The sequence below is a fragment of the Branchiostoma floridae genome, chromosome 4, assembly GCF_000003815.2.
Source record: "Branchiostoma floridae strain S238N-H82 chromosome 4, Bfl_VNyyK, whole genome shotgun sequence".
Classification (NCBI taxonomy): domain Eukaryota; kingdom Metazoa; phylum Chordata; class Leptocardii; order Amphioxiformes; family Branchiostomatidae; genus Branchiostoma; species Branchiostoma floridae.
The window spans coordinates 3,563,408-3,576,790 of NC_049982.1; the positions used below are offsets into that span (position 1 = coordinate 3,563,408).

General features: G+C 47.0%; 2 protein-coding genes and 2 long non-coding RNA genes across 4 annotated transcripts in view; 1 reads left to right on the forward strand and 3 right to left on the reverse strand.

Moving 5' to 3' along the window:
* The window catches only part of LOC118413013, a 711,153-nt gene that overhangs the window by 594,729 nt on the left and 103,041 nt on the right, over window positions 1–13,383 (forward strand). The window lies entirely within an intron of this gene.
* The window catches only part of LOC118414515, a 660,232-nt gene that overhangs the window by 555,322 nt on the left and 91,527 nt on the right, over window positions 1–13,383 (reverse strand). The gene's annotated exons all lie outside the window — the stretch shown is intronic.
* LOC118414510 lies at window positions 127–1,983 on the reverse strand. The gene is made up of 2 exons (XR_004830980.1): window positions 1,686–1,983; window positions 127–268 (listed from the first exon to the last, which is right to left on the reverse strand). It is a non-coding gene; the product is annotated as an uncharacterized LOC118414510 (long non-coding RNA).
* LOC118414489 overlaps window positions 11,880–13,383 on the reverse strand; it is a gene marked incomplete in the record, with an annotated part of 17,372 nt that continues 15,868 nt past the window's right edge. The window contains 1 exon segment of the mRNA XM_035818557.1: window positions 11,880–13,013. Coding sequence (XP_035674450.1) covers window positions 12,632–13,013 — 382 coding nt within the window.

The window sequence follows — 13,383 nt, forward strand, 5'->3', positions numbered from 1 at the left end:
GTGTGTGTATGTGATGTGTGTACATGTGCGTGTGTGAGTGTGTATGTGCATGTGTGAGTGAATGTGTGTGTGCGCACATGCGTATATGTGTGCATGTGCGTGTGTGTGTGAGTGTGTATGACCCCACCTGCTCTCCCGTTCCTCATGCTGAATTTCCAGGTTGTGGTAGAAGTTCTCCAGTGTGACCTTGGCACGGGTGACCTTGTCCTGGGTGTGTGTGCTGATGGGGAAGTTCAGCGGATCCCCCGTGTTCGCCATCATAATCATCCTGGGTCAAAGGTAAAGCCTAAAGGTTCACCATTATAATCATCCTGAGTCAAAGGTAAAGGTTTGCCATTATAATCATCCTGGGTCAAAGGTAAAGGTTCGCCATTATAATCATCCTGGGTCAAAGGTAAAGGTTCGCCATTATAATCATCCTGGGTCAAAGGTAAACGTTCTCCATCATAATCATCCTGGGTCAAAGGTAAAGGGCCTGATTTACACAAGGAAAATTGTCTGATCACAATTCACCCTTGCTTTTCTTGCCACTTACCTACTGATTTTCAAAATGACGTTGCCTGAAAAGTAATGACGGCAATGATTTGAAATTTGGAGGCTTCATTCTACGGAGTTGTGCCTCAAAATAAATTTGACTGGTGCTTATTATTTCTGTTAGTTTCCCTGAACAGAAATGCCTCTAGTCTACTTTGCTTATTATTTTGCTGCATCTCGGTGTACTAGTATGTCCCTGCGTCACGTGTTTCCCTGTGTGCATGTCATTGTGTGAGTGTGTGTAGGTGTTTTCTTGTGCATGCTTTTTTTAGCCTATATTTGTATGCATTCGTATGTGTGTGTGTACATGCAATAGTCTGTGTTGTGTGCACGTGCACGGGTGTGCATGCATGTGTGTGTGTATGCATGTGTCTGTATTTTCCTGTGTGTGTGTACATGTGTTTATCATCAATATGTATAATGTGTGTGTGTGTGTGCGTGTGTATGCACGTGTGTGTGTGTGTGTGTATGCATGTGTGTGTGTGTGTGTATGCACGTGTGTGTGTGTGTGTGTATGCATGTGTGTGTGTGTGTGCATATCTCTGCCTGGTGGGAACCAAACTAGATTGTGAAAGTACCGTTCTGTCCTGTCCTACCGTTCTGTCCTGTTCTACTGTTCTGTCCTGTTCTACCGTTCTGTCCTGTTCTACCGTTCTGTCCTGTTCTACCGTTCTGTCCTGTTCTATCATTCTGTCCTGTTCTACCGTTCTGTCCTGTTCTACTGTTGTGTCCTGTTCTACCGTTCTGTCCTGTTCTACCGTTCTGTCCTGTTCTATCGTTCTGTCCTGGGTAGGAAACTACAGAATCACAGAACACAAGACTGTTAGGTCGGTCAGACTGCCCTCCCCATCCCAGCCTGGTGCCTCCATCAAGTCGGGTGCCTTAGCCGGGTTCGTGCACTAACAGCTACAGTGACTGTTCCTCTGCGAGCTTATTTATAGTCTAACAAGGCCAACGTCAATGCCAGCCCGTATCTGGAAAAGTGGCGGCTATCGCGGAGGCAGCCCGATGTTGGATAAACACCCGGCAGTGCCGCAGTGCCGCCGTCCGGGCGCACGTCTTTATAAACATCATTATACAGCGGGAGGAGAAAACCTCTACACAGACAAAAACTCGCTCTTAAGGTGGACACCAAGTCACGGCCGACCTACCTTAAGACATTGGAGTCTGTGACTCTGTCGCGTCTTCAGGAGCTAGAGGACCAGACCCTTGGAGGCGCCGAGGCCACTTTCTCCTGCCCTGCCGCCTCACTCCGCCGGCTTACTCCGCGCAAACTGGTGGGGTGATGACAGAAAATAGTTCTCTACTTTCAGTTCCTCAATTCGCAGAAATTTTCACCTGTTTCCGTTTCAATCTGCCTACAGCACGGGATTTCGCAAGACAAATCTCCAGTGCAGGAAGAATAACCCCCTTTGATGGAGCAGAAATGCGGCCCTTGTGGCGGAGTGATACAGTACGCCCTGGGTGCATCAGCAACAACAAATCCCAAAATCCAAAATCGCCTGACGCTTTTTCCAGTCATAAGGTGCCAAGTGCAGACCCCCAGCGATGTGATTTCAATCTAGGTATGTTTGGGTAAAAAAGAAAACCAAAACTCGATGATTACTGAAAACTGAGTGTGCACTTCCGGAATCATGATTTTCGACCTTTGAACTTTGACCTAACACAGAGTGCGCTGGCGCGCGTGGTGCACGATGCTGGACTCTCGAGCTCTCCAAGCAGAAGTTGGGAGGTTGGTGGGAGTGTCGTGGCCTTTTCTCTCTTTTCCTCCACGGTTCTCAAAGAACATCCCCTCGTCTTCTGAGCCTCTGATTTATAGGTGCGGAGGTCGGACAGAAAAGGTCACGATCATTCCCACCAAACCTCTACTTGAAGAGTTGCTAGGCTACCAGTAGCGCCTGGCCGACTAAACCCCACAGTGCCGAAATCTCATGACAAAAATATTGTTCTCCTTACAGCAGGGGGAGATAGTCCGACTGAGACAACTTTTTGTTCGGGAACAATTGATTTTCTGGATTCTGCCTCTGTTTCCACGAATCTCTGTCTTCCGGGAGGGATGTAAAATGGGGTCCCGGGCTCGAGGAGGCGCCTCGACAACTTAAACAGCCTCATTACTCACTTTGGGTACCTGCCTATGGCACTGGCTGAAAACAGCAGCTTGGTTCTGCAGTACGTCCCTTTCTAGTTTACCCCAGTCTTCGTGCATGGGCCCCACATTGTTGCAGCATATTGGTCTGGCTAGAGACGTGTATGTGTGGTCTGGCTAGAGACGTGTATGTGTGGTCTGGCTAGAGACGTGTATGTGTGGTCTGGCTAGAGACGTGTATGTGAGTTAGCCTCCATAGCAGGCTTTCTAAGGTCCCAGAAAGCCTGCTATGGAGGCTATATATGAGTGCAGTGTGCGTGAAAAGTACTGTAAGCTTTGAACAAATGAATGTTTAATCCGTATAAAATTTTCCATAAAAATATTGAAACGAACTTGTTGTCTCTCTAACCGCTTCAATTCGTCTGTAGTTGGTCTCCTGTGCTTTCCTTCCCTTCCATCTCCCTTTCTGCTTCCAAACACGTTTCACACTCGCTGCTGTCTCCAGTTTGTCGGCTTTTGCACACTGTAGGCGGTTGCAGCTCAACTTTCCTTTCTCCGATCACTTTTGTCGTTTGCTCTCATTAGTAGTTCTCATTCTCTTCTTCTTAATTGTTCAAAACGAACTTAAAATCATCGGCGGGTTGTTCCTGTAACGCACACAACATTCTGGGACTATCTCCTAAAGGTCAGAGGTCACCCAGGAGATGAACAGAAACAAAAACTGCACCGAATGCTTCACTTCAGTCTTTATTCAACATTTACAAAATCTTTCTAAATTCGATACATGCGAAATGGAACTTCAGTGGTTTTGGTTTTAACCAGTCAGCGACGTTCCAGTGAACATGCCTGACCAATGGCCTTGCAGTTAACAAGTGCCTTTATCCTGACCAATGGCCTTGCAGTTAACAAGTGCCTTTATCCTGACCAATGACCTTGCAGTTAATAAGTGCCTTTATCCTGACCAATGGCCTTGCAGTTAACAACTGCCTTTAGCCTGACCAATGGCCTTGCAGTTAACAACTGCCTTTAGCCTGACCAATGGCCTTGCAGTTGACAAGTGTCTTTATCCAGACCAATGGCCTGGCAGTTAACAACAGCCTTTAGTCTGACCAATGGCAACAGGCCTAATGAAAAATGTCTCAGATGAGCTAACCTGTACATATAACACCTCTGTATGTAGGGCAATTGTGGGACACAAGAACAGGCTAGTATGTACAGGTATATACAGGTGTTCCGTGCCTGTACAGTGTATATGACTATACAGACTTCCCTTCACTAGACAAAAAGTTTAACACAAAACTATACAGAATTTCTGCATGAGACAAGCTGAGCAGGAATGCCGTGTCACGTGTTCTTGTCTGACATCTCCAGATCAGGCTCTGTACTTTTGGATTCACTTTCTACCACATCAGTTTTCTGTTTTACAGTGTTATTTTCACTTTCTACATCACTTGCACTTTCCAAAGTGTCAGTTTCACTTTCCACAATGTCTGTCTCACTCTCGTCCTCGGATAACCAAGTCACTTCTGCCTGCTCTGGCTGCTGGAGGGGTGCAGGGTTCGGTCTTGCTTCCTGTGTGGCATCCTGGCTTATTTCTGCACCTGTTCCTTCCACCTTATTAAGTGTGGCATCTTGTCTTATTCCTTCACCTGTTCCTTCCACCTTAGGATGTGTGGCATCTTGTCTTATTTTTGCACCTGTTCTTTCCACCTTATGAAGTGTGGCATCTTGGCTTATTCCTTCACCTGTTCCTTCCAACTTAGGATGTGTGGCATCTTGTCTTACTCCTGCACTGACAGCAGTGTCTGGCAGCTGAGAAGCAGGTTGTCTTGTTTCTGTGCATGTGTCTGTTTGTTTCTCATGTTTCACCAGTTCTTGGGTGTCATGTTTCACCAGTTCCTGGGAGTCAAGTTTCACCAGTTCCTGGGTATCATGTTTCACCAGTTCCTGGGTGTCATGTTTCACCAGTTCCTGGGAGTCAAGTTTCACCAGTTCCTGGGTGTCATGTTTCACCAGTTCCTGTGTGTCAGCTTGAGGAGTTCGCTCCTCGATGCAGGCATCTGGCTGTGAAACGGCCTCCTCACGTCTGCCTCCCTCGCTGTGTAGCTCTGCTGTCTTCAGTGCTTCCTTACCGTCTGGCCCACCCCTGCCCTGCGGCCCCTCTAGTCCACCCCTACCAGCCGGCCCCTCTAGCCCACCCCTTCCCTGCAGCCCTTCCCTCCTAGCCGGCCCATCCCTACCAGCTGGCCCATCCCTACCAGCCTGCCCCTCTAGTCCACCCCTACCCTGCAGCCCACCCCTACCAGCCGGCCCCTCTAGTCCACCCCTTCCCAGCGGCCCCTCTAGTCCACCCCTACCAGCCGGCCCCTCTAGTCCATCCCTACCCTGTGGCGCCTCTAGTCCACCCATTCCCTGCGGCCCCTCTAGTCCACCCCTACCAGCCTGCCCCTCTAGCCCTTCCCTGCCAGCCGGCCCCTCTGGCCCACCCCTACCCTGCGGCCCCTCTGGCCCATCACTACCCTGCGGCCCCTCTAGTCCATCCCTACCCTGCGGCCCCTCTAGTCCACCCCTACCAGCCGGCCCCTCTAGTCCACCCCTACCAGCCGGCCCCTCTAGTCCATCCCTACCCTGTGGCCCCTCTAGTCCACCCCTGCCCTGCGGCCCATGTGACCCATCCCTACCCTGCGGCCCCTCTAGTCCATCCCTGCCAGCCGGCCCCTCTAGTCCATCCCTGCCAGCCGGCCCCTCTAGCCCTTCCCTCCTAGCCGGCCCCTGTGGTTGACGTGTATCACTAGTGTCAGGTGCAGTAGTTCCTGTTGGAGGCTTGTCTGTAAGAAGTGGCGTCTGTCTGGGAATGTACGGCGGTGGGGGCTTCTCCTCCCTGCGACCTTCAGCTGGTCGTGTGACCTTGAGCTTTGTGCTGATCTCAAGAAGTTCCCTCAGACCCTTGTTCTCCACCTGCAGGGACATAAACAGCATGACAGCACAAGGTCACGGGAGCTGCTCACATGACAGCACAAGGTCACGGGAGCTGCTCACATGACAGCAAAAGGTCACGGGAGCTGCTCACATGACAGCACAAGGTCACGGGAGCTGCTCACATGACAGCACAGGGTCACGGGAGCTGCTCGAGAGAGAATGGTTTACAATGTGATAAAAACTGTGGCTGTGGTCATGGAAGCTTCCTCACATTACAAAAGAAGGTGAGGGAGCTGCCTCACGAACCAAATATCATCCCTTTCCATCCAGGTTCTGCCAACCTCGGCCTGATGTTGTAATAAGGACACTAACCAAATATCATCCCTTTCCATCCAGGTGCGACCAACCTCTGCCTGATGTTGTAATAAGGACACTAACCAAATATCATCCCTTTCCATCCAGGTTCGACCAACCTATGCCTGATGTTGTAATAAGGACACCAACACCAGGACTGTGCACCTACAAGGTGTGATGCAACCTGATGTTGTTATGACAGCTGGAAAACAACTTATTTTACCAGCTTTGGTGGGTTTTGCTTAAAATACCCTGGGACAGTAAGCTTCCCACCTCTAGCTGTGCCACTCTCTCCTGTTCCTTAGCAACACAATCGTCGTCAACGGCGATGGCCTTGGCCATGACAGCCGCCATCTCGCAGATCTTCTCAATCTTGTTCTGGACTTCCTGAAACACCAACAAAACACACCCATGTCCAGTATCAGGGTGAAATGCACGAAGTTGTCCTAAGTTAAGTTAGATGTCTGAAGTTGTCCAAAGTTGTCCAAAGTTGTACGAACTTGTCCGGAGTTATGACGTCATCTAAACTTTGGACAGTCAGCCGGGTGGTGTACGGAGTTGTACGAACTTGTCCGAAGTTATGACGTCACGCTAACCATGACGTCATCTAAACTTTGGACAGTCAGCCGGGTGGTGTACGGAGTTGTACGAACTTGTCCGAAGTTATGACGTCACGCTAACCATTACGTCATCTAAACTTTGGACAGTCAGCCGGGTGTACTGATCAGGTCGCGTATTCCTAGGAAGATGTCGCCTAGCTTGACTTTGGCGATATATATACTCCACTACGCGTCTACAAGTTTTCTGTGTTACGTTCAAATGTCTCAACTGTCATTTCTAGAACCTTTCTTCTAATGTTCTCATCTTCTTAGACGTCACAATCTGACGTTTACGTCACTAACTCAGGTGTTTTGTAATTCGAAACCGGAATGCGTTCTTCGAACGGTGTCGTTTTTCAGTCTAACAGTTTGAAACCGTGTGGCGATGAAGTCGCCACGGCTACTTTTTAGTCCGTGTATGAGCGGGGATCAAAATGACATTTACCTGTTGTCTTGGCAGGCGCTGGGAAATCTACTATCTGTAAATGGATTCAAGATCTTGTGACTGATGTTTACACGAAGTTGCGGAAAGACCATACGGACAGTGGTAGTCCGTCTGCTGGGTTTACTTATGTACTAAATGGTGGAAGTACTTCAATTAATTGTTAAATTACAAGGAATAACATAACAACTACTACTTCTTATGATACAAAGTAGTGAAAGATGACTGCAATACATGTAGTTTATAAATAGATAGGGGAGATGTTTTCAGGTACTTGTATTTAGAAGTGACGTAAAAAATGGGAAATATAATATTAAGAGTGAGCTTAAATTATTTTGTGCGCATTGTTAAAACGAACGTTAAGAGGAGAAATAAAAGACCAAAAAAAAGTGAAATAAATGAAATTTTTTACAATGCATGAACATTGATTTTGTGCTGATTAATGTGCATCTATATTTTATTTGTTTATATGCGTGAGTGGTGTGTATCTTATTTACACATATATAAGTTTTTACTATGTATTAATTAACTTTGGACAAATTCGTACACATGCCGCCCTACCCTGCCCACTGTTCCAGAGTTAGATGACGTCACGTAACTTTGCACAAGTTAGGACAACTTCGCACACTTGTTGACCTACCCTGCCCACTGTCCAAAGTTAGATGACGTCACGTAACTTTGCACAACTTAGGACAACTTCGCACACTTGTTGACCTACCCTGCCCACTGTCCAAAGTTAGATGACGTCACGTAACTTTGCACAACTTAGGACAACTTCGCACACTTGTTGACCTACCCTGCCCACTGTCCAAAGTTAGATGACGTCACGTAACTTTGCACAACTTAGGACAACTTCGCACACATGCCGCCCTACCCTGCCTACTGTACGAAGTTAGATGACGTCACGTAACTTTGCACAACTTCGGACAAGTTCGTACACTTGTTGACCTACCCTGCCTACTGTACGAAGTTAGATTACGTCATCCAATAAATGTTTTGACGTCATCTGTGACTCCCGATATAGCATCAAAGCCAGTGGGAAACGGTTGTAACTTCGTACAACTTCGTACAACTTCGTACACCCTAACTTCGTGCACTTCACCCTGATACTGGACATAGCTCACAAAACACATGTCAGTCTCATGGAACAGCAACAAAACACATGTCAGTCTCATGGAACAGCAACAAAACACACGTCAGTCTCATGGAACAGCAACATAACACATATGAGTCTCATGGAATAGCAACATAACACATGTCAGTCTCATGGAACAGCAACAAAACACATGTCAGTCTCATGGAACAGCAACATAACACGTCAGTCTCATGGAACAGCAACATTTTTGTTTATTACCTTGATAGACCTCACCTATGGAGAGGCAGCCAGTTGCAGCCTTGTCCAGCCAATTTGTTTGTTTGTTTGTTTATTACCTCACCTGTGGAGAGGCAGCCAGCTGCAGCCGTGTCCAGCCGATTTGTTTGTTTGTTTGTTTATGACCTCACCTGCGGAGAGGCAGCCAGCTGCAGCCGTGTCCAGCCGGTTTGTTTGTTTGTTTGTTTGTTTATGACCTCACCTGCGGAGAGGCAGCCAGCTGCAGCCGTGTCCAGGGCTTGTCAAGCCGGTTTGCCACCACCAGTTTCAGAACCTGCTCTCGGTATTTACTCATGATCAGCTCCAGGGCCGCCTGGTGCTCCTGGAGGGAAACCCGCAACTCCTGTGGAAACATAAACAAATAAACAAACAAACGAGGCTTCTTACATACACAAATCCTGAAGAAACACATCAAATAAATAAACAGGGCTCCTTACACTCACAGCTCCTGCAGAAACACAATAAACAAATAAACAAACAAACTAGGCTTCTTACATACACAACTCCTGCAAAAACACAATAAACAAACAAACAAGGTTTCTTACACACACAACTCCTGCAAAAACACAATAAACAAACAAACAAACAAGGTTTCTTACACACACAACTCCTGCAAAAACACAATAAACAAACAAACAAACAAGGTTTCTTACACACACAACTCCTGCAAAAACACCATAAACAAACAAACAAACAAGGTTTCTTACACACACAACTCCTGCAAAAACACAATAAACAAACAAACAAACAAGGGGCCTTCTAATATTGTGGGAACACAAGTGGGCCTTTGGATCGTGCCGGTTCTCCTGTGCAGGTGTTTGTTTGTTTGTTTGTTTGTTACCTTGTTCTCCTGCTGCAGCTCCCGGATCTGCCGGTTCTCCTGTGCAGGTGTTTGTTTGTTTGTTTGTTTGTTTGTTACCTTGTTCTCCTGCTGCAGCTCCAGGATCTGCCGATTCGCCTGTGCAGGTGTTTGTTTGTTTGTTTGTTTGTTTGTTACCTTGTTCTCCTGCTGGAGCTCCCGTATCTGCCGGTTCTCCTGCTGGATGCCGAGGATCAGCGTGGAGCGCGGCTTGTGTCTCGCCACTTCGTTCAGCTCATTCATGTCCTCCTGGTACTGGGGGGGTCAAGGAGGGCAATCATTAACTCATTAACTAATCCTGGCTGGCACTAACTTGTTCTAATGTACGTATGTGTTTCATGGTGTCGATGCGCTGGTTCTAATGTACGTACGTGTTTGATGGCATCGATGCGCTAGTTCTAATGTACGGACGTACGTGTTTCATGGCATACGTACGTGTTTCATGACGTCAATGCGCTAGTTCTAATGTACGTGCATGTTTCATGGCGTAGATGCGCTAGTTCTAACGTACGTACGTGTTTCATGGCGTCGATGCACTAGTTCTAACGTACGTATGTGTTTCATGGCGTCGATGCACTAGTTCTAACGTACGTACATGTTTCATGGCGTCGATGCACTAGTTCTAATGTCCGTACATGTTTCATGGCGTCGATGCACTAGTTCTAACGTACTTACGTGTTTCATGGCGTCGATGCGCTTGTTGAGGACCGTAGCCTGACCAATCAGACCGTCCGCCGCCGTGTCGTGGTCCCGCAGTCGGTCCACGAGCTTCTTTGTCTCCGACAGAATCTGGTCGATCGTCAGCGTCATGGTTACGGCTGGGGCAAACAAACAAAGTCAGGTGACAAGAGCGGAAATTCAACCCTTGAAACTTCCATTTATCTCTACAATATCTTTCTTAGCTTTTAGGCTTTTTCCATCCTTCTAAATACCAAAAACCTCAACCTACAGTACTCCTACCTCTTTGGCAACATATCGGTCTAAGTTGACCAGCAGGCCGAGACTGAGAGTCGGAGTTAGCCAGGCATGAGTCCAACATATCGGTATGGATCCAAAAATTATGTATTCAAATTATATGACTGTAAATGAGTTTAAAACAAAGCTTGACAAACTATGGGAGAGCAAGAAGTACACTCTGCAAGTGTGAAGATCGGGATCTACAGGCGTCGCCTTCTTCCCGAGGATGGTATCAAAGTTAGCCTGATTAAATCTCGCTTATAGCAGCCCGCCCAACATCTGCCGACCCCCTAGAACTGGCCCCTCCCTCCGCGGGGAGGGGCCAGTTACAGCCCTGGACAGCGGAGTTTGTGTTACACAGACTAGTATCAAAGTCAACGGGCCACTTTGGTCAGTCCCAGAAATTATAATAAAGCATAATTTCTTTACATGTTGGTTAAAAAAAAATAGAGTTGTTTGTTGGCACGTGAGCTGGTCGGGTAGCTTTCACGAGATTTTCAGTGCAAAGGGTGAGAAAAGGAAGGGGATTTCTACTCTACTCTAGACTATATACTATGTAGCTCTTCTCTTCATGGAACGTTGAAAGGGGGAGGGGGGTGGCGGCACTTCCGGTGCGAGGGAAACTTTATTTCACCCGATATTTTCCTCTCAGCTGTTCGTGACCTGGGTCAGAATCTCTCCGAACAACCCACCTGCGTGTTTGCGTAGAAATTAAAAGTGTTCCGACTGTGTCTCGTCTTAAACATGGTGAGAAACTCCACAAAAACTTACCGATCTTCTACCCAAGCCTTCTTCTGACGACACGGACGGGGTCACCAACCGGGTCATGGGCACGAACATTGCCGAAGATAGCCGTCTCAACCCGAACATTGCCGACCGATCGTCGGGATGCCGAACAGATACGTTGGCAGCGACACCTGTCTGTTGCAAGCAAAACTACACACAGCGTAAAGTGTGCTGAGTAGGGCTGGGTACCGGTACAGAAAATTCACTTGTACGGACCAGGTCCAGAGGATCAGGTCCAGGTCCCTAATCTCCAACCAGATCCACGGTGCGTTATGTATAGTATCAAACTTCCCGTTTGACTCCCTTAGCCGGCTATACTCCCTGGCCAGCTTTGATACTATCAGTCCACAATACAGTTCTGGTCATGATTTCTAATGGTAGGTTGTTTGGGCCCCTGGTACCCTTTTTTTGAACTGCAGGAACCGATTTTGTTTGAAACTTTGGCAGTGAATAACTGATGAAGGATTAACGGATTGTCATGGCCTTTGGTTAGATATTTTTGACTAAAAAGAAAAAAAATAAACTATTTGAATAGCATATTATTATTATAAGTGGTCAACACTCGTTTACTCATGGCGGGGCATTCTCTATCGGAGAAACCCTCCCATGACCCGCCCAACAAACAACAAACACCCCAGCCCATGACCCACCCAATAAACAACAAACACCCCAGCCCATGACCCACCCAATAAACAACAAACACCCCAGCCCATGACCCACCCAATAAACAACAAACACCTGTCTCTTCTGCATCTCGCAGTCCGTGGCCAGGTCAGGGCTAGATGTAATTCTAGCCGTCAACAATCATTAGTGCTCATTTGCATCATTAATGATAAAATGCTACAATAGCCTTCTTTGCTGAGGTATGACTTTCATCCTTCGGACAGATTTTTTTCTCTGGGTAAAGAAGATCATTAACTGGTATGATTCATGCAAATCAACCTCAATGGAAACCTTTATAATACATCAGATCGGAATGTGTTTATTTTCTACATAACATTGCACGTGAGAGTTGCATGGACGGCCGTCTGTACCTAACACGGACGGGAATTCGAGAAGTAAAGAAAACTGTTGCATTTCATCATCTACATGTATATAACAAAAAAAACAAGACCATATACATTGAAGAAAGACATCAAGGTAGTAAGATACAAAAATGTTCTATCTACTTGCTCAAGCAGCTTTTATCTTGCACCTAGAAGATATTTTCTGCCTGTCTTTCCCTGAGCACATTTCCCTCATCTTCCCAACATGACTAAAGCTGAAGTGGGTTTAATATTCATCTTCTCTTGTCTCACAGAACAAAAGTGCTCAGGACAGACAGAATATCTGTCTCTTAAATGCAAACTCAAAAGAAATACATAGAATTCTGCTTTACAGTTAAAACAATAATGCCTCTAACTTTGAAAAATACAAAATATACAAGTTTTTGTTCCCCTATTTTATCACGTATTCAATTCTGTTGAATTTGGCACGTGGGCCAATGTACAGAAAGTGAGAAATGGTATGAATTGGTATGAAATGGAACAAATTGGAATGAAATTGAAAAAAACGGAATGAAATGGAATGTACAGAAAGTACGAAATGGAACAAAATATGAAGCATCATGAAATACAGTCGACGGAAATATAAGAAAACAGTGGAAGGATTTAAATACAGAAGTTGCCATGTTCCCATCTATATGAGAATTTAGCTACCAGCTAAAAACAGATTCGAGCTGTCGTTAAACTTCCTCCAGCGGCCGATGGTCCCGATTGGTTCCTTTCCAGTTTACCTCCACCAATCGGAATGCCTGTAGCACCACGGCAACCTGCAGAGCCACGCCCCGTAAGATGTCGATGAGCGGGCTGAAGACTGTCTTGGTTGCCGTGGCAACGTTCCACATGAGCATGAGGCCGGGCTGGAGGAAGCTGTTGAACAGGGCGGCCACCAGCGGCTTGAAGAGGTGGTCGCCCATGACGACCAGCAGACCAATCAGCAGGTTCTGCACCAGCTGGCGGAACAGGAAGCGCGAGAGCTCCACGGTCAGGATCACGAACACATCCACCAGCAGACGCAGAGCTCCGAACAGTTCCCGCACGCCGCGACGCACGTACACCTCCGACCTAAACAAACAAACAAACAAACTCACACCCGAACATCTCCTGCACGCCGCGCCTCACGTACACCTCCGACCTGGACAAACAAACAAACAAACAAACAAACTCACACCCGAAGAGTTCCCACACGCCACGCCGCACGTACACCTCCGACCTAAACAAACAAACAAACAAACAAACAAACTCACACCCAAACAGTTCCCAAACGCCACGCCGCACGTACACCTCCGACCTGGACAACAAACAAACAAACAAACAAACAAACTCACACCCAAACATCTCCTGCACGCCGTGCTGGATGTTAACCTCTTAACCTAAACAAACAAACAAACAAACTCAAATAATCCAACACACAAACTCACAATCCCTAACCCAA